Genomic DNA, 25314 nt, shown 5'->3' with positions numbered 1-25314 from the left:
TCCCACTTCATTATCGAAGGGGAAATCCTTCCTACCCCCATCCTGGGAAGTAGTCATGACGGACGCAAGTCTGTCAGGGTGGGGAGCGGTTTTTCTCCACCACAGGACTCAGGGTACGTGGTCCCGGCAAGAGTCCTCGCTTCAGATCAATGTTCTGGAAATTCGGGCAGTGTATCTTGCCCTGAAAGCGTTCCAGCAGTGGCTGGAAGGCAAGCAGATCCGAATTCAGTCGGACAATTCCACAGCGGTGGCATACATCAACCACCAAGGCGGCACACGCAGTCGACAAGCCTTCCAGGAAGTCCGGCGGATTTTGATGTGGGTGGAAGCCACGGCCTCCACTATATCTGCAGTTCACATCCCAGGCGTGGAAAACTGGGAAGCAGATTATCTCAGTCGCCAGGGCATGGACGCAGGGGAATGGTCCCTTTACCCGGACGTGTTTCAGGAGATCTGTTGCCGCTGGGGGGTGCCGGACGTCGACCTCATGGCGTCCCGGCACAACAACAAAGTACCAACGTTCATGGCACGGTCTCAAGATCCCAGAGCTCTGGCGGCAGACGCCTTAGTTCAGGATTGGTCGCAGTTTCAGCTCCCTTATGTGTTTCCTCCGCTGGCACTGTTGCCCAGAGTGTTACGCAAGATCAGGGCCGACTGCCGCCGCGCCATCCTCGTCGCTCCAGACTGGCCGAGGAGGTCGTGGTACCCGGATCTGTGGCATCTCACGGTCGGCCAACCGTGGGCACTACCAGACCGACCAGACTTGCTGTCTCAAGGGCCGTTTTTCCATCTGAATTCTGCGGCCCTCAACCTGACTGTGTGGCCATTGAGTCCTGGATCCTAGCGTCTTCAGGGTTATCTCAAGAAGTCATTGCCACTATGAGACAGGCTAGGAAACCAACGTCCGCCAAGATTTATCACAGGACGTGGAAAATTTTCCTGTCGTGGTGCTCTGCTCAGGGTTTTTTCTCCCTGGCCATTTGCATTGCCTACTTTTCTGTCCTTCCTTCAATCTGGACTGGAAAAGGGTTTGTCGCTCGGTTCCCTTAAGGGACAAGTTTCAGCGCTCTCTGTGTTTTTCCAGAAGCGCCTAGCTAGACTTCCACAGGTACGCACGTTCCTGCAGGGAGTTTGTCACATCGTTCCACCTTACAAGCGGCCGTTAGAACCCTGGGATCTAAACAGGGTGCTGATGGTTCTTCAGAAACCACCATTCGAGCCAATGAGAGATATCTCCCTCTCACGACTTTCGCAGAAAGTGGTTTTTCTAGTAGCAGTCACTTCTCTTCGGAGAGTGTCTGAGCTAGCAGCGTTGTCGTGCAAAGCCCCTTTTCTGGTTTTTCACCAGGACAAGGTGGTTCTACGTCCGGTTCCGGAATTTCTCCCTAAGGTGGTATCCCCCTTTCATCTCAATCAGGATATTTCCTTACCCTCATTTTATCCTCATCCAGTTCACCAATGTGAAAAGGATTTGCACTTGTTAGATCTGGTGAGAGCACTCAGACTCTACATTTCTCGTACGGCGCCCCTGCGCCGCTCGGATGCACTCTTTGTCCTTGTCGCTGGCCAGCGTAAAGGGTCACAGGCTTCCAAATCAACCCTGGCTCGGTGGATCAAGGAGCCAATTATCGAAGCTTACCGTTCGGCTGGGCTTCCGGTTCCCTCAGGGCTGAAGGCCCATTCTACCAGAGCCGTGGGAGCGTCCAGGACTTGGAGGCACCAGGCTGCGGCTCAACAGGTGTGTCAGGCGGCTACCTGGTCGAGCCTGCACACTTTCACGAAGCACTATCAGGTGCATACCTATGCTGCGGCGGATGCCAGCCTAGGTAGACGAGTCCTTCAGGCGGCGGTTGCCCACCTGTAGGAAAGGGCCGTTTTACGGCTCTCTTACGAGGTATTATTTTACCCACCCAGGGACTGCTTTTGGACGTCCCAATTGTCTGGGTCTCCCAATAGAGCGAAAAAGAAGAAGGGAATTTTGTTTACTTACCGTAAATTCCTTTTCTTCTAGCTCTAATTGGGAGACCCAGCACCCGCCCCTGTTTTTTTGTGTACACATGTTGTTCATGTTGAATGGTTTCAGTTCTCCGAGTTTCCTTCGGATTGAAGTTACTTTAAACCAGTTTATAATTATTTTTCCTCCTTCTTGCTTTTGCACCAAAACTGAGCAGCCCGTGGGAGCACGGGGGGTGTATAGGCAGAAGGGGAGGGGCCTAACACTTTTAAGTGTAGTACTTTGTGCGGCCTCCGGAGGCATAGCCTATACACCCAATTGTCTGGGTCTCCCAATTAGAGCTAGAAGAAAAGGAATTTACGGTAAGTAAACAAAATTCCCTTCGCCTCCTACAGCTGCAGCAGTTTGCAAGATATTTTATGAAATTTACTATCAATTGAAGTCCACAGCATGTCAGTTTATGAGAGATTGCACCACAACTTCACCCTTTGTAATGTAAAGGATAAAATGTGTGACAATGACAAATCCATATGAACGAAATTCATAGCCATAAAATCCGCAAGTTGTTTTTTTTGCATTTTAAGGTAATGTGTACGCACAGTGCGTTTTTCGGGTGTGTTTTTGGTCTTAAAACTGCATGACTTTGTTTCTCCAGCAAAGTCTATGAGTTTTCATTTTTGCTGTCCACACATTGCAGTTTCGTTTTAGGCCCGTTTCACACATCAGTGAAAAACACAGACGTTTTTCACTGGCGTGTAAAACACGCACATGTCCCTGCGTGTGCCGTGAATCACGGCACACGTGGGTTGTCTAAGTGCAATCCGGGCTCTGTTCTCCGTGGCCCATGATTGCACTTAGAAATCAACTCACCTGCGCCCGCTCCCGCTCTTCATGGTGCTGATCGCTCCCGCGGTGCAGCATCCGGCCGGCGCTGACCCCTGCAGCAGCTGCTTCCGGGTCGGCTGTGTCGTGCATCATTAATATGCGCGACAGTAATCAGCCGGCTTAGAAACAGCAGGGAGAACGGGCTGCAGAGAGCGCGGCTGAAGCCGGGTGAGTAAAAATGTTTATTATTTTAAATGCACGTTTTTTTCTGGCACATGTTTCATGGACCACACCACTGCGTGGTCCGTGGGACATCAGTGATGCCAGAAAAAAATGGACATGTCTCCGTGCGGCGATCACGCACACGCGGGTACGCCGCACGGAGACACGTGCAGTGAAAAATCACTGACGTGTGAGCAGACCCATTCATTATAATGGGTCTGCGTATGTCAGTGATTCTGGTACGTTTAAAAAAAAGCACAAACGTACCAGAATAACTGACATGTGAAAGGGGCCTTAGGTGCGTTTTTGTGGTGACCACAAAGATGCAACATGTCAATTCTTTCTGCGTTTTTGCCAGCGTTTTTCACCCATGCAATGCATTGGATAAAATGCAGCGTAAAAGGCGCAAAAAATGCGTTCATTTAATGCGGATTTTTACCGCAGGTGCGTTTTTTAGCTGCCAAAAACGCACAAACGTTGCATCTTTTTGGTCACAAAAAAGCAACAGGCACACACAGCCTAAGAACACAGTGATTGTTGCTCCCATTCACAGATGTAGACAGAATTTAATGGATTCAGGTCCCAAAGTAGTACATATTAGGCCTCTTTCACGCATCAGTGTTTCATCAGTATTTGGATACCAAAACCAGGAGTGGAACTTACAGAGAAGAACTATTAGACTAAGGACACATGACAAGTAAAGCAGAGCAAGTGGAATGCGATTAAAAAAAAAAAAAAGAAAAAATCCCACTAAGACCAATATTACTGTTTAGGGCAGCTCCCATGAGCAATTTTTTTTCTCAGCCCAAATCGGACCGAGAAAACAATCGCAGCATGCTGTGGGTGGAGTCCGATTTGTTTTCTCTCGCACCCATACAAGTCTATGGGTGCGAGAGAAGCATCGCATTACAGCGGAGTGCAGGTGCAATATACGCATCAGGTGATAATGGAGGAGTTTGATCCCTCCCTCTCCTCAGATGCACCTGCCTTCTCTTCTGCAGCTGTAATCTGATTGTAGGATCACAGTATAATGCCATTTGGCTTACACTTCAGCAGAGCGGGGGTCATTAGCAGAACGCATACGGTTCTTAATGCCCGTGTGTCCTTAGCCTAATTGGAAAACTGACACCTGTTCTATGTTTTGGCAAATACTAATGAAACCCTGATGCAAAATGGTGACGTGTGAAAGAGGCCTTATAGTCTATTATGGAAAACTAGGTACCAATTCATCAAACAATCTTCACTAAAAATCTGGCATAAAATTGTTTTGCAATTTTGAACATTTTTTACGTGTCGAATCGTTCAGGAAAAATGTTGGACTTTTGCTGTCATGCCAACTTTGGCCGGTTCCACCAACTTTTTTGAAAAATGGCTGGAGCTAAGTAGGGAGGGGGGCACAACAAATTCATGAAAACAGTAAAATTACAACAGAAATGTATTACAGTCCCTGTGTGATGGCTGAAAGATGCAATATAGTCATTAAGTCTCTCAATGAATTTGTCGTGTCTCACTTTAGTGGACCCTTCATCAAGAATGGTGTTTGGAGCCCTGAACTTGTATCGGGGGCTGAAATCTCTCCCAACTTTCCCTGTCAATAATTGTAGGAAAACATGGATTCTGTTTCAAACATTAAACCTAACATTGTCTTTCACCATTGTATTAAATACGGGAAATACATCCTGTTATGGCTATTTCTTCTACAATCCCTGGAAGCGGTCACACTTCAGAAAAAAAAAGAAACCTGTTAGAGGCTGAAGATTTTCAATGTAGGCAACGAAAACATATAAAGTTCACTATCCAAAACCTCTTAAAATGTATATTCTTATTGTCTAATTATATAATCTACGATAACGCATCACCATATTATTATAAATGAACTCGGTTAACTTTACTAATAAAAAAAAGTCTCCCGTATGCCCTTCTCACAGCAGTGACATAGCAATTCCAAGGAATGTAAACTGCAATGATCCCCCGCTGTTAATGGCGACTTCAAACCAGTCTGGTAAGGAAGAGGTGAGGCTTCAGATGCAAGGTGATTGCTTTTCACCTGCTTCAAATTGTTTCCCAGCAAACTGGTCAGGCAAGTATACTCTGCTATATATAAGAAGGGATTGCATTGTTTGGAGACAGTTTCCATCATCCAGATTACAGACAATTATCATCATCTGGTAAGAAGCATCTGCTATACAGCAGCCATTATATAAATGCATTCAGCTTATATTAGTGGTAGAATGTAGCGCATAAAAGTAGTATTCTTCGTTCACGTTTGATTTTTCTTATGTCTTCTAATAACAGAGTAGTGTTTGCCATTTGTCATAAATCATTGAGAACTAAAGATATAGGTAATCTATAGCATTACTGTAGCACAGGATGAATGTGTATATACAATAAGAGAAAAAGTAGAATATTTTCCATATAGGTAACCTTCATTTACTATCCAATATATGCCTTTAAAAAAAAATCAGTTACAATTGAAACATTTTGGTAAAAGCTGTTCTAAAGTAGTAAAAAAATTAAAGTGCAGGTTACAGAACTCCCAAGAAATCCAAGATTACAGGATAGGATCTTCTTACTAATCGTTAATTGTGAGCATGGATTAATCAAAGCAGATTAGGAGGTAAAAGTAATGTAATGGATTGTAATATGCTAATGTATTGTAGTTGCTTATTAAATGCCGGGTAGTGCATAATGTAATTTATAGTAATAAATTGTGCCCTGATTGTTAACCTGTTCACACCATGGCTATTATCCATTTTTGTGCATTGATTTTTTTTTTTTTTTTTCTTCCAAGAACCATAACTTTTTTTTTTTTTTTTTCCTTCAATATATCCATATGAGGGCTTATTTTTTTGCAGGATGAGTTTTACTTTTGAGAGATACCATATAGTGTACTGGAAAGTGGCAAAAAAAAATCAAGTGCTGTAATATTGCAAAAGAAAAATTTTTTTTTTTTTTTCTTTTTTTCTTTACCATGTTCACTATATGGTAAAACTGACCTGCAGAATGATTCTCCAAATCAGTATCAGTATGTAGATGCCAAACATATAGTTTTTTTTTTTTATTATTATTTAATGAGTGAAAAAGATTTTTTTAAGAAATTTGTAAAAGCAAAAAACCCCCAAAAAGTCACTTTTCTCACCATTTTCCAAGACCTGTAATATTCTCGGTTTATCAGGATCTGGGGCTGTTCGATGGATGATGGTTTTTACTGATTTTTGGGGTAGATGCGATGTTTTGACCACTTCTTATTGCAATGTTGCGGCAATAAGATGTTTTCCTGATGTTTTTTTTAATTTTTTTGTTACAGTATTTACCAATTGGATTAAATAACTGTATATTTTTATTGAACATTTCTGAATGCAGTGATGCCACATATGCATATTGTATTCAGTGGGGGCAAAAGGGAAGGGGGGTGATTTGAACTTTTTATTGCATAGCTGAATTCAAGATCTCCTATGAATGCTCACTGCCAGTATTCATAGAAAGATCATCATGACCGACATAGGGGTCATCAGCTGACCTCTGATTGATAACCCACTGGCATCATGCGATGGTGTCACAAGTGCGCCGATGGGGACCAGGGGAATGACGCCCTCCATACCTACATGTGTTAAATCTTGCTGTCGGAGATTGACAGTGGGCTTTAACTGGCTAACAGCCAAAGGTAGATCACCCGCGGCTGTGGGAGGCACATGATTAGTATTGAGTGAGTAATTGACTATTTGTTCTCGCTATGCTGTTAGTGAGTACTGTCCTCTACTCGCATATTCATTATGAGTAGTGGGCGCAATGTAAGTCAAGGGGAAATACTCGCTAAGTAGTGAGTAACCCGAAAGCCTTACTTTTCGTGCGAGTATCGAATAGTACAGCTTTCGGATTACTCGCTACTTATCGAGTATTTCCCATTGACTTACATTATGCCCGCTACTCGTAACGAATATGCGAGTAGTAGACAGTACTCGCTAACAGCATAGCAAGTACGAATAGTCAACTACTCGCTCAACATTACATATGATGGCTGATCAAATCAGCTGTCATGTGCAGGGAGAGATGTGGGCTCAGGGTGTGAGCCCACACCAAAGCAATGGATACAACATTTGACGTAAAAATAGAGCCTATATAGTGAAGGGGTTAAAATCACTTTTCTAGTGTTTAGTATAATTTATAAAGTTAGTAGTCAGCTGGAGGAAAGTAGTGTTTGTCAAGGGCAGCAGAGGAGTGCCATGTGTGACTTTGCGCAGCCCTTGTACCTTCTTAATCTTTGCCATAATGTCAAAGTTGTTTGTGACTTGTGACATAAGTTTGGACTTTTTAAGACTACCATGTCATGGGTCATAATGACAATCGGTACATACGGTGCCATTGTAATGTACTGTAACTAGATGTTATATTACTCTAAAAGGAAGGCAAATAAATTGGGAGAAAAGTAAATAGTGTGTATTTAAACACTATGGTATATGTACTAAATCACTGATACTTGTATTGTGTAATTTCATGTAAATGAAGCTGGATAGAAATGTATCCAGACGTTAACAACTCTCTTGCATAAGAACTTCATATTATATGCTGAAATGAGGATATGAGTCACAACATATAGAACGGAGAACATCTCCACAAGCTAAAATATATAGAGAGGGAAATAACCCAATCTGATTAGTCACTGCACCATTAAAAGCTCATAGCAGACGAGAGGTGGGTAAAGGTATGTAACAGTTGTCTGTGATTGCTTTGTATTGAAATAATATAAAATAGATATGAATCTTAATTTTCTTTAAATGCTCATTGATTTCTTGTATACATATAATAGTCTGAGTTTCATCATGATAGTTATTATCTGTGTCATCGAAGTTAGTGTTCACCACCAGAGTTTGCTCAGTTTCAGCAATTTTCTTAGGTTTCCTAAGTTTCTCCAATCAAACAGTTCATGAAAAACCGAGCACATGGATAAAGATGAGCGGACTAGTGGAAGTTCGGTTCAGCAAGAGCAGTTGGATTTTAGATAAGGTTCAGTTTGGGACCTGGACTTGACCTGAACCCCAATGGAAGTCACTAATTGGGCAGTTCAGGTCTCCGCCCACATACAGCCAGCCATAAACAGATCACTTCCGGGGAGGATGTGGTTTTTCAAAAATAATTTGGATTTGGTTTGATGCACACTCCATCTGATCACGCTCTTGTTACCCCCAGTGCGAGCCAAGCAAACACTGGAAGCGTCTCGCACTGGGCTGAACACTGAGCATATCAATGTTTGCATACATAAACCAGGCAATCTTCGAACTCAAACTTGGTGTTTTTCTTTTTTGTGGTTTGTAAAGTCGGTGTTCGGTACCAACAACGAACCTTGGGTTCTTTCATCTTTACACATGGATGGTATCCGAGAGTGGTCAGTTGTTCCTTTTTCCTCTCGGACCCCTATATTTTCATTGCTGATTTTGATCTGACACTTCAATCAATATTGGAAAAGTCTTTGTGCGGCCAACTTGGTCCATAGACTATCATAGGTACGAGTTCTGTGTATAAAAAAATCCCAGCTGATGAACATAGAGGTTTAAATGATAGATCCTATCAGATGGATTATTTGTATTCAGAGATTAAATTCAGAATGAACTGTTGGATCAACTTTTAACTAGTTTATGGGGATTGTGTAAAAGTCAGTTTTATAAGCCTATTTACTTGTTATGGATTTCATGACCTGATTTTTTTTTTTTTTTTTTTTTTTTTTTCTTTGTTGACTGTATTTGTGATCTTTGGACAGGTGGTGGTGTATTCATAATCCGCTGCATTAATTATGATCTGTTTGGTGCCTTAGGATCTGATTTATTTAATTTACTGTGCTATAGGGATCTTTGGGAAGGTGAAACTTAGGTCGGGGTCATACTGGCGTATAGCATTGGATCAATTATGCTACTGACACTTGGCTCAGATTCTGCTGCGAGCGTGAGCCAAGGGTCATTATACTGGGTTTCGATTTTTGTCGCATGGGATCACAGGTGAGGAGGAGAGATTAACTTCTCAGTCATCAGCTTTGCCTGTTGCTGCATATATCCTACTGCACTTGGATGTCATCTGAGTGCAGTCCGATGTTTTACACGTACCTATTGACTTGTACGGATGCGAGTGATCAGACATAACAGTGATTTTTATTTTTTTTCTAATGATGAATCTATACTAGAAAAAAAACTCCAGTCGGCAGTGCCCCATAGCATAACATTGGAGGGAGTGCTATCCTATAAAACATCAGATAGCCCTCGTCCTTGTTATACGGTGGTATGAGTGAGCTCAAACTATGGCACTCGGTCCCTTTTATTGTTTTACGTCACAGGTGAGACACCCATTTCTATTTTTGATAACTGCTGTTTAATTACTTTATATTGTTAAGTAGTGATAAAGTACATAATGTGCAAAAAAGCAAAACTAAGGATAATTATACCCCATATTAACAGCTTGTTTAAATTACAACATATATGACTGACATGAGTCTATAATTAGTAAAGAAAAAAAAAATGATCTGTAAAGGTTCACGGAGTACCTAGCACCTGTTATGTAATGAAGGAGGTTACGGATGGTTTGTTCATTAATGCAGCTGCACACTGGTATTAGTATAAAACAGTTGTTCGTCATGCCCTTTCTAGACAACTTTCATGCTTTGTTTTAATCTTTAGGGAAAAAAGTGCAGTGAAGTGTTATCTTTGCAAAAAAATTTGCCGTTGCTAAAAAGAAACTTTACAAAAAATATGCCCTAGAATAGAAATTCCTGCTGCATGACATTGACTCTGACTTTGTTAAAAAAAATATACTTAATAATAACATGGCATATTTTCATAATGTGAACATGAATAACATATTCTGTCCATAACACAAAAAAAGGAAAGGGCACCCTGCTGGTTCATGCTAAACCATGGGACAGGATCGGCAGTCCTATAGTATTAGGTTAATAAGGAGTAGACGCACATAGTCCATGGGTTATATATCAAGTCACCATACAACAGCCCTCTGCGAGTTAGTGAATGCCACTATTGTGCTGCTAACTTCCCATATTTATTTATTATATAATAAAACAAAAAAAAAGTCCAAGCTTTATCTAGAAAACTGACTTTTTTTTTTTTATTTTTTCCATCCAGACATCCATAGGCAATCAACATTCCATCTATGTGTCTTATGTCCGCCCATTTTATATATACACATCAACATTTTAAAGTGTACATGATCTATTAGAGTTTCCTAGGTTAATAATGGTCATGTATCCATAAAAACTGGTGCTATATGGATTTCGTAGGGGATCTGATTAAGGCCAGTATCACACTTGTGAGTGCCTTGTGTGTAATTCACGCGAGTCTCTCATTGCATCACCCATCACGGCCGCACACTCTCCGGACAGGAGTGTCTAAGCTGCATAGAGATGCATGTAAGGCCAGAATCACACTTGCAAGAGACTCGTGCGAGTCTTGCATCGGCCTCCCCTGGCATGGTCGCACACTCTGTGGACAGGTGCGGCTCAGCTGTATAGAAATACATGCAGCCGACCCGCTCCTGTCAGGAGAGAAGCCAGCCGCGCCGGGTGATGCGAGGCAAAACTCGCGCGAGTCTCTTGCAAGTGTGGCTCCGGCCTAACCGACCCACTCTTGTCCAGAGAGTGTGCAGCCGTGCCGAGTGGATGCAATGAGAGACTCGTGCGAGTTACATGCAAGGCACTCGCAAGTGTGACTTCGGCCTAAGAAAAGAAATGTTCACATGCGCAGATTTAGTTAGTGAAGAAGACCCAAAAAACCTAACTCTTCTTAGCAGACCAACTGAGTAACATTGTTCCCAATGCTGTTCGTGTGATGATCATTTTATTTTTTTCTGACAGTTGTTAACTTGGCCAATCTCTTCATGTTGTATAAGCCAGTGATGAGGCGACCTCATTGGACGACTCACCAAGCCAGCTCTCTAATGAATTGGGAAATAGATGGCATCCAGCTCAGCTTTTAGTGCATTGGGGAAGGGGGGGGGGGGTGTTTGCCACCTGGCCGTGCACCATTATCCCAGAAAGGTTTTAATTAGTGCAAAGCTGGATCCTGTCTGGGGAGAAAATGGGTGGCCAAAGGCGCTCTGCCCAAGGATCATCCCACCCCCTAATGCACAAAGCAGAGAAGATTGAGCTGAATCATAATCTGTTCTCCAATTAATTTGAGACCTGGATAGGCATATTGAAAGGTGAATCAGTCATGACTTATCCAATCCAATGAAGTAATTTTAGATTACTAATGTCAGCAAAGTATCTCATGTATTGATGCTGTTGCATAGTGTTTGTATGTATGACAGGCTAATATTAGTTAAAGGGGTTGTCCACTCCTTTTACAATGCTGGCCTTTCCTTTTAGGTTAGGCTAGCAACATTTTGATTAGCCGGTGTCTGACACCCAGTACTCCAGCAGATCAGCTGTTCTCTGTGCCGGTAGCGTCAGCAGGTGGTCAAAATGCTCAGTTCATCCGCTGCCACGTCAACTGATATCGGGTGGGTACTGTACTTCTGCCTCCTATTGATCTGAATAGGAGGCAGATGTGCAGTACCTGGCTAAGTCCACTCAGAAGACGGGGCAGCTCCAGAACTGAGTGTTTCTGGCCACCTGTTGCCGCCAAAAGCACCATCAACAGCTGATAAGCGGCAGTGGCAGGTGTCAGTCCCCAGCCAATCAAACACTGATGACCAATCCAGTGGACGGGCCATCCATGTTAAAGTAATGGACAACTTCTTTAAGTATTACAGAATTATAGACAGCTATGGTATTCTGTAGTATTCAGGAATGAATCTCTCTACTTTTATATTCTAAAAATAAAAAATGTATGTGCACATAGTAATAGATTTTCATTCTAATTAATTGTGTTCGGACCAATAGCTATTCAGCAATGTACCGATGAAAAGTTAAAACAAACAGCTTGCTTGCGTTCATTACTGAAGCTAACAATTACATTGTGCCCATTCGTACACAAAGTATATCTCCTTCTGACAAATAGCGTCCGGTCCTAAGTTTTCCGTCTATAGGACCGGCTGAGACAAGAATGCATTTAATGTTCTAACATGTTCAGCACAGAAATGGGTGTTGAGAATTTAGGGCAGACTTATTAGCATTCATTGATGAAACACTTGAGTCAAGGACAGAACATTGAGTCACTCGTATAATAGATAATCATAGATCCCAGAACTCCTCCCGATATGGAGTTCCCGTCTCTATTGGTGACTCATGCTGGCTGCATTTAGGAGTTGATTTAAGTTTCTTCAGATGATCGCAATTTACATCATTATTTGTAATCTTAAAACTAGAATATTTTTAAATCCTAGAAGAGGTGCATTTTTTTTTTTTATCTCCCCCGTCCCCCACATTTTACTTTTTTCTTGGTTTTGGGTTAGAAACTCCGATGCAATATCCCCTTTTAAATAGAGCATGGCAGGATATCCATGATCTTTATTAAACTCTCACATACTAAAGTTACACTTAGTTTTAAATTGATATTATTTTCTATAGGCATACGCGATTTACCAGTTAAAGTTCGTCAGATCATATGCCATATATTAACAGTTAAGCACCTAATTGCAACTAAATGGAAACAGCCTAATCCTCCTAACATTTCAGAAATAATAGAAAAAGTTTCAGTATATAATACGATTGTATATAATTTAGCAATTAGAGAAAAACAGAATGGCCGGAGCACTGCCCCCCCCCCTCCCCCCGGGCATGTGAGGAGGCCAGCATGACACTGATTGGAGTGGAGGTCATGGTGTCATGGGTAGGGGAGGTGGGGTAAGCCCGGGTACAGGATAAAAGGTGAAGCTGGGGGAGGAGTGACACTTTTCCCGCTTTGGGACACAATTGAGAGTCCCCATCCCTGTACCTGTTATGGACTCCGTGGATCAGCTCCTGGAGCGGCTGAGAGCTGCTGCTGGGACCATCCCCCCAGGTGGCTGCAGAGCATGGTAGCGAGAATCTTCGGTGGGAGTCCGGGGGAGGTAGGGACTGCACCCCTGCGACAGCGGCGCCCCCGGAGGTCTGGACCGGCAGAGAGGCGGTCACCGGACCTGACTCCCAGGGCCCAGCGTCGCCGCAGAAGCCCCTCCGGGGACCCTCCAGGCCGGACGCCGCGAGCTGCGAGGTCCAGCAGGCCCCGGCCTGGGAGGAATTCAAACGGGCGGCTGGGCCCAGCGGCGGTTGGCAGGCCTGCGCTGGAGTTGGGGGCGGGGCCTGCTGCCGCCTTGTCGGCGAGTGACGTCAGCGGTGCGGTGGGGCGCTCTGGTGATGGACCTGCCGAGCGCCCTGAGCCCCTCCTCCCTGCAGCATCGATGTCTCAGAGGGATCCCTGTGAAGCGGGCGAAGCCGGGCGGCTGCGGTCGGCAACACATCGGGCCTGGCATTCAGGGCCTGAGGCTACAGAGGCCCTGTCTGGAAGAGGAGCCACATGGAGCGGGGGCGGGGGGGCTGCGCTCGGAGAATCCTGAAGAGAATATGCAGCTCCCTCTCTTTTGTCGGCGCCACTGATCGACGGGTCCAGGATGTGCGGCCTCTGGGGCCTTGGACTGTGCGGCTGCAAGAGCCAGTGGAGCAGAGTCAGAGGGGAGGAGCCAAGTCAAGCTAGATCGGAGGGACGTCAGGATGCAGGAGGTCCGGCTGGCGGGGTCTTTACCCTTGTGCAGCTTGGTGAGTATGATTCTATGTTTTTGTTTGTCTTCACATTCTGTCAGGTACACAGTATGGGGGGGGGTGACAGGTCGGCGGGGGGTTCGGATTTGTGGGTGCCGGTGGGTGTCAGGGGGAATGCGTCAGGTGGGGAGTTTTCAGAATTTAAGTTGTGTTCACACGTTGCTGACGCGGATGGGTGGCCAGAAAAACCCCTGGCGCTAGTGGCAGCTTGGCTTCATCTGTCTGTCATTGCGGTTAGTGAGTCCACGGTTGGGAGTATTTCTTCCCCAATATCGGCTCAAACAGAAAAGAATAAGGAGGATAGGATTAGTTTCGATGATCGCACGCGCGGAGAGGTTTATGTGGGTTTTGAGGGCCCATTGGATTCCCATCTTAAGAAGAAAGTGAGGAAAAAGGTCTGGAAGAATGAGTATGTTGAGACATTTTCCCTCCCCCCATTGGCCAAAAATTTAGTTGGACAAAAAGGGGAAAATGATGTTAGCAAGCAGGAAAATGAGAATTGGCGGTGGAGTTTGTTTCCTCAGACATTTGATATTTGATTGCAGGTGTTGCAGTTTGGGCAAGCAATTGGCAAAAAGGGCCGGAGAATTGTTCTTATTGGTTCTGCTATATGGGCTCCATTGGGGAGGCCTATAGGGTTTATGAGGGGCAGACCTGGCTGTGTTCTATCAGTCCAACCATAACATGGGATCAGATGGATATAGGTTTGGGGTGCGGGTGATGGGGCCAGCCAGGTATGGGCAGTCCATTCAGGGCATGGCTGGGTTATACGGCCAGTCTTGAAGCCAGGATGCTAGTGGTCAGTACGGAAAGGCCGGGTCCCAGAAGCCAGTTTGTGGGGATAAGTTAATGAGGGGTAATGCAAGTTCGGTGCCATTTGCTGTTTTTAAAATACCTCTGCACCCGAGCAGCAGAACATCCCATGGGCATCCAAGTGTTTTTAAAAGAATAAGCCCAAGTCCGCTACCTCTAATACACAAGGGTCAGACGCCGGCGAGCTTAGTCGGATGCTTCCGTACCTAAATAGGTATCCTGATAGGGACAAAATTGAAATTTTTGAGGTTAGGTTGGAGAGGGTTTTAGGATTCCTGCTCCTGTTTGGTGTTACAGAGACAACCAGGAATCTGCCTTCGGCGTATCAACATGCGGTGGTTGTAGCTGAAAGGTTGGGAAAGGGGGAGGCGTTGGGGAGAAGGGAGGGCCCGTTTTGCCCTCCCCCCACCCCCCCCTTTTTCTAATTTAGGGTTTCGCCATTGGGGGTGGGGCCGAGGAAGGAGCCAGGTTAATTTCGGCAGATCCACCATCTGTCTCATCCCGGGGTAGGTCAGTGAATAATGGTATACTGGCTGAGCTTTGTTCAGTGGTGTATACGTCATTGGAGGAGGCTATAAAATGGGAGAAAAGTTGTGGGAGGGGTGCGTTGATGGCAAAAGGCAGATGTTGAGTCAGCTTTTTGGCTCTTGTCAGTTCATCCGGAATGGGTTCGGTTATTGGGTTGTTGTTGGGAGGGATATTATTTGGTGGACCGCTGCTTGCCAATGGGTGGTTCAATATCATGAGCATTTAGTGAAACTGTTAGTTCTTTTTAGAATGGGTGGTGCGTGATGTTTTTGGTTTGGCTTCACTGGTACATTACCTGGATGAATTTTGTGGGATCGGTTGTTTCGGCGCAAGGTACCAGCATTCTACCAGCAATGGAAGAGGTAGCGAGGTGTTTTGGGGTGTTTTTTGCACCTGAAGAACTGTTGGGTCAAATACTTGTATTTGTTTTCTGGGCGTTGTAATTGACTCAGTGATTTGTGAGGTTCGGCTTCCTGACGACAAGGTCGCGGCGCTTAAAGTGGATGTAGCAAGGGCATGCCGGTGAAGGAAATTACAATTAAGGGAGGTTCAATCACTTGGGAAAACTTAATTTTGTGTGTTGGGTAATGTCAATGGGCGGAGTTTTTTCACGTCGGCTAGCTTGCGCTACAGCTGCAGTGCTTGCTCCTCACCACGACATACTTTTGTCGGCGGAACAATAAGGGGACTTGTCGGTTTGGGGAGAGGTTTTGCTATGGGATAGTGGTCGTTGCTGCTAAGGGATGAGGGAGGGAATATTTCGAATGGGAGTGGTTTACGGATGCTGCGGGTGGCTCAGGTTTCGGGGCCTTCTTTCAGGGTTAGTGGTGTGTGGATCGGTAACCAGAAAGTGGGATGGCGGAGGGTGTGATAAGGAATGTGTCGCTATTGGAAATTTTTTCCAATATTGGTCCCACTTCATTTGTAGAGGCACCAGTTGTCGAATACGTCGAATCAGGTTTAAATATGACAATATGGGTGTGGTGCTGGCGATTAATCATGTCTCAGCATCCTATCCCCCAGTTGTACGAAGTGTTGCGGCAGCTGGTGTTGAATTGTTTGAAACTTAATGCGTGGCACAACAGCTCGTGTACCGGGTATAGGGAACCTAATAGCGGATCCCCTTTCTTGTTTTCAGTAGGGTAGTTTATGGGTTGTGCACCGGAGACAGACGTCAGCAGCTTGTAGTGCCCTGCGCAGTTTTGGAAATTGGGTCTTCCAGCAGCAGGACCACTGATTCGGGCCTTTTTGTTGGCTGGTACCACGTGGGCGGCGTATCAAGCCACATGGGTTCTCGGGGAGCAGTGCGTGAGTGGTTGCAGGTTGACGGCCTGTGTCATTTAGCTTATTGGAATGTTTGGGTAAGGAATTTGCACGTAGTTTGTACATCGGCATGGTAGTATCATTGTTATGGTTGGCTTTTTCGTGGGCGTTTTGTCGGGGCGTTGTGTTTTGGTGAATTGGCATCTCCCAGTATGACGTTCACCGGGGGATGGGGTAGTAGTGGCATCCTAATTTTGGAACATGGGGATCAAATTTGGATCTGGAAATCAAAAATGGATCAAGTGGGGGCACGCAGGTGGGTTCGTTTAAGGAAGTTCACGGCACCGGCTATGTGCCCGTGGCAGTGTTTTGAGTTTGGCAAGGGTCCACCCGAGTCAGGATGGCCCATTGTTATGTCACGAGGATGGGTTTTGTGTCTGAAGATCAGTAATTAGTGTTTTTCGTCCATGTTTGAGATCATGGGGGTTAGATCCGGTGATTTGTGCGTTGCATTCTCTTGGTATTGGGGCGGCGACGGAAGCCTCTATGTGTGGTCTCCCTGCTGAGACAGTTAAACAGATGGGTCGAGGGAAGTCTTAGCGTTGTTAAGTTGTAGGTTCAGCCGGTTTTTGTGGATAATTGACCGGGGGACGGGTTTCGATAGAGTGGGGCCTGGGGGGTGTCATTTTTGGTGTTTGTATTGGAGCTAATTGGTTTTGGCGGTTTGTGCATTTTGTTTCAGAAGCCCCCACCTCCCTCCCCCCCCCCCCCCCCTTTTTTGCTTGGTCTGGATCCTGGGCCATTCTAATGCGTACTGGGGGACATAGGGAGCAGAGGCGAGAGGGAACGGGAGGCAGCTGGTTTTCAGAGGGATAGGATTCTTGTCAGATGGCCCGGGATCAGGGGTATGGGGTGGAATAGGGTTTTGCAGGAGGTGCATAGGTATGCCCGTTGCCCGTTTTGGACAGGCTTCCTGAATTGTTGTTTTACACGTCGGGGGAAATGGGTGAGCGGCTTTTTCGCATTTTGATGAACAATATTTAAGCTGATTTGTTGGGGTTATGGGTGTCTTGTTCAGGCATGATAATTGTGTGGTCGGACATGGTTTCCGACAAGGGTATGGGCGGAAAAGCACGGTATGGGGAGAAGCTGAATAAGGCTCGAGTGAAGGCTCATAGGGTTATCTCAAAAATTGTTAGCCGCAATGGGGGTGTTGCAGTATGGCATTTGGAGTTGGAGCGGAAGGATGAAGAATTTTGGTAGGGGAATGGGGTGCATTTGAATGCAGTAAGGATCGTTGTGTGGGCCCTTGGATCACAGGGAGATATTGAACGGGCTTTGCCATTGTGGGGGGTCTCAGGCACTTGAAGGTTATCAAGGTGCCCTCGTTGTGGCAGGTTTATTGGTGGGTCCTTGAAGTTGGTTTAAATTGGTTCGGGGAACCCATCCGGGTATGGATCCCCTCATTGGCAGAATGGTTGGTCACCTGGTGATTTTTGGGGGATCCCGACGGGGTATGTCGGGGCCCCCGTGGGTGTTTGGTGGTTAATGGAGGAATAACCCTCACTGTTTCGTGCTCCTGAGCCAGTGTGGGTAACGGCTGGGAGCAATTTGGTTCTATGTTTTGGTTATGTGAATCACCAGGGTTTTAGCTTCAAGGACCTTACCATAATGCAATTTTCTACATGTTATGTATTTGTTTAATAAATGGCTGCTATGGCCAAAATTATCCAAAGATAAATTGGTGTCTGAGTGGTTATTAACGGATAAGGGGGAATTGAAAAGGGAAGTGTGTGCTAAATTCTGTCCGGAATCTACAATTCCAGGGTCAAGTTAAAACAATATTCACTAAGATGGAACCTATGGAATAATAGATGGAACACCTACGTTAAATTTAGATAAATGCATTGATTAACAATGGTTAATCTGGTTTAGTGTAAATTGCATATTCAGATTGCTTAAGAAGTTGTATAACTACTCCCCCCTCCTTATTCTCCATGTGATCCCTTCATTCGCGGTTTCCTATTCGTTTCTTTGTTTCCCCAAATGTTTCTAGCTTTCCCTTTTTTGTTTCTTAAGTATTCAAAACCAATAAATATTTTAAACAAGTATTGATGCAAATTTCTGATGTATGAAAATGGCCTTGTGGGTAAAATTAAGGCCACATTTGGGTGTCCATGTGTCACGCTAGGTATGGGGGAATACTGGGCAAACAATGAAAAGGGAGGGGAACCCTATCTTTAGAGAAGGGTAAGATGGTGACCCCCTGATCAAACCTTCCACTGGGACCTGGCTCTCTTGATGTTCCTAGATAGGTTCCGCACCCAGCAGGATATCTAGACCCTAGTTGACCCTGAAATGGATCATGGGATGAGCACTAGTCAACCCCACAAAAGAACTAAAGTGCCAAAGAACACAGAGAGAAAACAAACTGGGGAATACAAATGGACAACTTATCTCCAGAATAACTTTGAGGGAAGTACAGCAACATGCAACAATGTATCTCCACGGGTGATTGCAAGCCGACTGCTTGCAATCTGGACAGCATAGGAATAACTCTATCACTGGCAACAAACCAAGGGGAAATGCAGGTATATATGGACACAAGGAGGGGGGATAAGGATTAGCAGCTGAATTGCCAAGGTTCCAACAAGGTCCTAAAGGGGAAAGATTTCACCCTGACAGAGAAGATACATGGAACTCAATTCACACCAGAGAAAGAATGAAATATCAAAGAGCGATTTGTGTAGCCAAACGCAGTGACTCTGGAGCCGGACACCATGGGGTTGTCTGTCAACCGTGACACCATTTATTTCAAATTGCAATATACAGACTGACCATGGGTTCACGACCCAAACTTGACACTGTCAAGTTGGGGTCTGGAGACTCTTAAGGTACCGTCACACATAACGAGATCGCTAGCAAGATCGCTGCTGAGTCGCGGTTTCTGTGATGCAGTAGCGATCCCGTTAGTGATCTCGTTATGTGAGACATCGACCAGTGGCCAGGCCCCTGCTGTGAGATCGCTAGTCGTTGCAGAATGGTCCAGGCCATTTTCTTCAAAGGCGATGTCCTGCTGGGCAGGACACATCGCTGTGTTTGACACTGTGTGACAGGGTCACAGTGACTGCTGAGATCGTTATACAGGTCGCTACTGCGATCTGTATCGTTCCTGCATCGTTGGTAAGGTCTGACTGTGTGACATCTCACCAGCGACTTACCAGCGATCCCTATCAGGTTGCATCGTTTTCGGGATCGCTGGTAAGTCATTGTGTGTGACTGGGCCTTTAGCCAGTCTGTACATTGTGGTCTGTACTCTGTCCTTAAAACATGGATGCCTGACTTTGGTGGCCACATCCTAGATGGATGCTAGGCAACCATCCACCATCAGAAACCATTGTGAAAAATTATATAAAAGCACTATCTAATACATTTTACTAAACCGTTAAATGATATGAATAAGATGCATATTCACCAAGTGGAGGGCAAAAGAACACCTTTTTATCCAGACTCTGGTGTATTGGGGGCCTATGGGAAAGGTTATTGCTATAAATTATTGGCTCAGTGCTCAAACAAAGCAGAAATCCATGTCATCGCTATCTAATAATTGATCATTCTGAAGTATCAATATATTGGGTGATCCTTTATTATTTATTTTTTTATTGGAATTTTAATTCTGTAATGTACATGGGTAGATGGATACATTATTATTATTATTTATTTATAGAGCACCATTGATTCCATGGTGCTGTACATGAGAAGGGGTTACATACAGAATACATACACAAGTTACAGTAGACAGACTAGTACAGAGGGAAGAGGGAACTGGCTTGCGGGCTTACACTCTATAGGATTTTGGGGAGGAGACAATAGGTGGGGTGTAGGTGGGGCGGCAGCTCCGCAGGGTGGTCATGAGAAGTTTGCAATGCCAGCCAGCAATTTGGTTTATTAGGCGTTTCATTGACCTTACTCGACCCTGCTTTTTTTTGTTTTAAGTCATCTGACTTTAACAAGAAGGTCACTCCTGATCTTTAGGGTCATTAGCTAAACCCTGATGTTATGCCAACAGCAATATACTACTCACAACATTACACAATTCCCCTGAAGCAGAAAAATTAAAGGCGAGTGCTATGGCCTTAGCTAGTTTATTGTTTTTGGCATTTATTGCTTAAGATCCCTATGAAAATCTATGCAAATACTTAGCCATTCAGTTCACATATAATTTGTTTAATTAGCGTAGTGGAAAATTTCTGAAAATGTTACGATGCTGTGACCCGAACCAATTCTGTGCAGGTTCTCTTATATGTGGCGCTGATTGTTTGTCTTGCCTGTATTAACCCTAGTTCCTCTACTTAATTGACACTACAGCTAATTTCATTTTCATCTATCTTTTTAATGAATTTCATCATGCTCTGCTTCTCAGATGTAGCTGTAATCACAAACCCTGCAAGTGAAGTGTGTGGAGAAAGTCTGATTATGTCCAGATTTTTACATTGTGCTGTATATACTGTTTATTTTTGGGGGAGTTTCTTAAACGGTTAGCTGCCAATCAGTATGGCCGCCTTTATGACCCGTAACTAATTATGCAGTAATACAGGAACAAAATAAATATGCAAGAATAAATTTAAAGGGCTAAGACTATCCGGCTCTTTTTGATAGTCCAACAACTAGATACGACATGGTCACTATGGCTCCAACAGTACATTATGTACAGTACACCGCTGTGATGTCCGATGGCGATTTACACTAGAGGGACACAGAAGACCTTTCTATGGGGCTACAACATGGCTCCATACAACTTATTATGGGTTCCTAATAACGCATACTTTAGTGACTATATGAGATGTTTAACTATATACATAAAATTATCTAGCCATACACATCATACAGCTATATAACACGCTATCTGTTCCCGTCCCCTGCTTCCGCGCACATGCACACTCGGTTCTACAGAGTGTGCACATATACGATTAGGTAGAGGACAGTAAGGCTACGTTCCCACAATAATAATATTTATTCACATATAGCACTATTAATTCCATAGCGCTTTACATACATCAGGAACACTGTCCCCATTGAGGCTCACAATCTAAATTCCCTATCTGTATGTCTTTGGGGTGGGAGAAAACTGGAGAACCCGGAGGAAACCCCCACAAACATGGGGAGAACATACAAACTCCTTGCAGATGTTGTCCTTGGTGGGATTTGAACCCAGGACCCCAGCGCTGCAAGATGTCAGTGGTAACCACTGAGCAACCGTGCCGTCCTACAATGAGTTTTTAATGCTGCTTGTTTTCGCTGTATCAGAAATCTCACTCCCACTGGGCTTCTTTCTTACGCTGTGTAAACTGATCTGCGGTGCATGTTTCCAATCCGCAGCATGTCAATTTTCTCTTGTGGGTGAGCTGAGTTTTCTGTACAGATTTTCCCCATAGACATGCATTAGATACAGGTAAAAAAAAAAACCACGCATGCATGTTTAGTGTGTTTTGACGGCGCAAACGCATAAAAAAAAAATACATGTAATCCTCACCTAAGAATGTCAATAAAGTTTTGTCAAAGCCAAGTACCAGGAAGTGTCAAAAACAAAACAGCTTTATTTAATGTATGACACACCAAACAGACACAAAATCCGCAGCGTCAAAAACACAATGAAAAATGCATGTAACCTAATTTACATAATAAGTGCAGACATTTTTGGTAGCAGATTATTAAAATAAGGAAGGAAAAGATTAACATCCTTTTTAATATATGGATTAAAATTAATAATTATTAATGAAGCTCAACATGCCCAATCCTTCTTTTTTCCCCCACCATGATCTGTCGGATGGTCATTCACATTGTAATATTCTTTATTTCTATAGCGCCAACATATTATGCAACACTTTACTATCGAGATGGGACATATACGAACAACATCTTACATTATAGAGTAACCATTCATCAGATATCAAGAGGAGTGCGGGCCCTGCCCACAAGCTACAATCATATCCGCCAACCCCAAATTTACTGCCATGCCCAGCCATAGGCTATGTCACCCAAGTGCTATGAATATTCATGTCAAGATCTGATGTTATTTAAGGACAATGTCACCGTCATCATGTTCCTAATTAGCAGATGGGACGGTGTCTGTGCTACGTAAGAATAAATAATGCATATTAAGGATGGGCTGGGACGGTGACTGTATCTGTTTTGCTCATGGCAACGTGACCTGAGTTACAGCTTCTTCACATGTACAGAATAACTTCATCTAGACTTCTTTTGTTCTACCTTTATTTAGAAGTATTCTATCTTGTGTGTCCCTCAGGTCTAAAAACTTTACATTGAGTCAAAATGAGAGAAGAGATGGATTTACCCAAAAAAGACAAGTACATCATTGGTAAGTTAAAAAAAAAAAATGACAACCTGAAATTTTCTTTTTTTCTTCTCTTTTTAAACTGTATGAAAGAGTTTGACGATTTTAAAGACATTTTTGTTAGCCACCTTAGAGGTGATCCATGATCTATCGCCTAGCGTGTAATATGTTATGTTGACTTGTTTTTATAAAGAATATTTGGGGCCATGCCATTTACCTATAATTGAGGAAAGAGGAGATCTCACATGTCAATAATTAGAGGTATTGTATAGTCAAAATAACAGATTAAGCTACCTATCACTGGGCTGGGCTGTGTGCACACAATGTGTTTTTGATGCAGATTTTGATACAAAGCTGCATGTCCATCCTTATACCCGCTATATAGTCAATGAGAATTCTGAATTGTTCTGCGCACGTTGCTTATTTTTTTTTTCCTTGCAGATTTAGTGCAGAAAATAGTCTCCAGCATGTCAATTGTTGTGTTTGCCTGCGTTTTTGAATCCTTCTACCCATAGACTTCAATAAGAAAAACACAACAAAAATTTGTGTTTTTCTGCCAGAAGGTGCAGATTTGATGCAGAAAATTTCTATGTGCACACATAGCCTAATACTTTTAGAAAACCAATCCAGCAGGAAGATCATGTCCTGCTTACAGTTCCAAAACATAATTATTCTTCTGCCTGATCAGATAACATTCACACACCAATGATAGGAAGGAGTAAAACTTGGGAATATATAAGAAATATCTTAATAGGAAGTCAAGAATCGAGGTCCTTAGTGGTAGAGGTACAGTGGAATCAAAGAGTTTTGCATCACTTGGATAACAAAATTTGTAGACCTCAGGTTACAGGGCATGAGGCTTTAAGGGGGCTTTACACGCAACGATATTGCTAACGATATGTCGTCGGGGTCACGGAATTTGTGATGCACATCCGGCGTCGTTAGCGACGTCGTTGCGTGTGACACCTATGAGCGAGTGTTAACGATCAGAAATACCTAATCGTTGACACGTCGTTCATTTCCCAAATATCGTTCCTTGTTCTGGACGCAGGTTGTTCATCGTTCCTGAGGAAGCACACATTGCTACGTGTGACACCCCGGGAACGACGAACAGCCTTCCTGCATCCTCCGGCAACGAGGTGGGCATGTCATTAATGTGACTGGTCTTCGTCCCTCCATTTCTATTGGCGGGCCGTTGTGTGACGGGGAATGAACCTCCCCCTTAAAAAATAGGTTGTTCGCTGGCCACAGCGACGTCGCTAGGAAAGTAAGTACTGTACGTGTGACGCTTCCAAGCGATATTGTGCGCCATGGGCAGCGATTTGCCCATGACGCACAAACGACAAGGGCGGGTGCTTTCACGAGCGAAATCGCTAGCGATGTCGCTGTGTGTAAAGCAGCCTTTAGGCTCTGTGCCCACGCTGCATATTTTGACGCAGATTTTGACTCATATTTTCAGAAATTTGCAGCAAAATCTGCATGTCGATTTGTGAAGCCAGCAAAGTCTATGAGAATTCAGACATGTTGTGCCCACGATGAGTATTTTTTCTTTGCGTATTTGGTGCAGATTTCTTTCTTTTTTTTTTTTTTTTTTCTGCACCAAATACACAAGGGAAAAATAAGCAACGTGGGCACAGCACGTCTGAATTCTCGTAGAGTTTGCTGGCTTCACAATGGACATGCAGATTTTGCTGCAGATTTCTGAAAATACGTGTCAAAACTACACAGGCACTGGGCCTTAGACATTTCCACTTCGGGAATACTATGAAGACCACTAACAAGGATTTCATGTGATTAGGAGACTAATATTGATCTGACGGATGAATGAGCTTTTCTACTTTACACTATAAAGCCCACTTTACACGTTGCAATTAGTTGTACAATCGCATTTGCGATGTGACACGCCCAGGTTGCATACGGGATCTATGAGATTTCACGTTGGTCATTCATTTGCTGTCACACGAGCGTTAGTAGTCTATGTTAAATTGATCAATGTTATGTGCGATCCTTTAGATCATGTGATCTGTGACGTATGCATTGGGCACTTTTTTTTTTTTTTTTTTTTTTTTTATTTATTGACTTGCCAAGCGTGTGTAATGTGTAGGGATGTGTTTTTACTATGTCATCTGCCATTCAGCTCTGCTACATGGCCGCTGACAGCAGACACAGACAGCCATGTAGCAGAGCTGAATGGCAGATGACAGCAGACACAGAAAGAGCCGCACTGTCAGAATGAACTCGGGTGAACTTCACCCGACTTCATTGTCAGGGTACGCTCAAACGAGCGTATAACTCGCATGAGTATCGGACCGCATCACCCGGCGCGGCTAGCTTCTCTGCTGACAGGAGCAGCTCAGCTGCATGTATTTCTATGCGGCTGACATGCTCCTGTCCGGAGAGTGTGCGGCCGCACCGAGTGATGCGGTCCGATACTCATGCGAGTTATACGCTCGTGTGAGCGTACCCTCATGCTGCGGCTCTGTCTGTGTCGCGTCCTGATTAGCGGTCACCAGTGAAGGACTCACCGGTGACCGCTAATCTCCTAAATTACTGAAGTTAGCAGCCCTCTCTCATACTCACCAATCCCCGGCGCTGCACGGCATTCACACTGCTCCGGCGGCTTTTACTGTTTTGAAAAAGCCGGCCGCCCATTAAACAATTTCGTATTCCCTGCTTTCC

General features: G+C 44.2%; 1 protein-coding gene across 3 annotated transcripts in view; it reads left to right on the top strand.

Annotated features, from left to right (window-relative positions):
* Window positions 1-4932: 4932 nt before the first annotated feature.
* LOC142310932 (ATP-dependent translocase ABCB1-like) overlaps window positions 4933-25314 on the top strand; it is an 86615-nt gene continuing 66233 nt past the window's right edge. For 2 of the 3 annotated variants that reach the window (XM_075348779.1, XM_075348777.1), the window contains exons 1-2: window positions 5102-5169; window positions 22588-22659. In XM_075348779.1, coding sequence (XP_075204894.1) covers window positions 22614-22659 — 46 coding nt within the window. In that variant the 5' untranslated portion in view covers window positions 5102-5169; window positions 22588-22613. Of the gene's footprint in view, window positions 5015-5101; window positions 5170-22587; window positions 22660-25314 lie in introns of those variants that run through there. The other variant, XM_075348778.1, reaches the window with a different exon arrangement.

The sequence above is a fragment of the Anomaloglossus baeobatrachus genome, chromosome 5 (assembly GCF_048569485.1).
Source record: "Anomaloglossus baeobatrachus isolate aAnoBae1 chromosome 5, aAnoBae1.hap1, whole genome shotgun sequence".
Lineage (NCBI taxonomy): Eukaryota > Metazoa > Chordata > Amphibia > Anura > Aromobatidae > Anomaloglossus > Anomaloglossus baeobatrachus.
The sequence above is the reverse complement of the archived record's forward strand: the minus strand, read 5'-3'. Positions and strand labels throughout refer to the sequence as shown.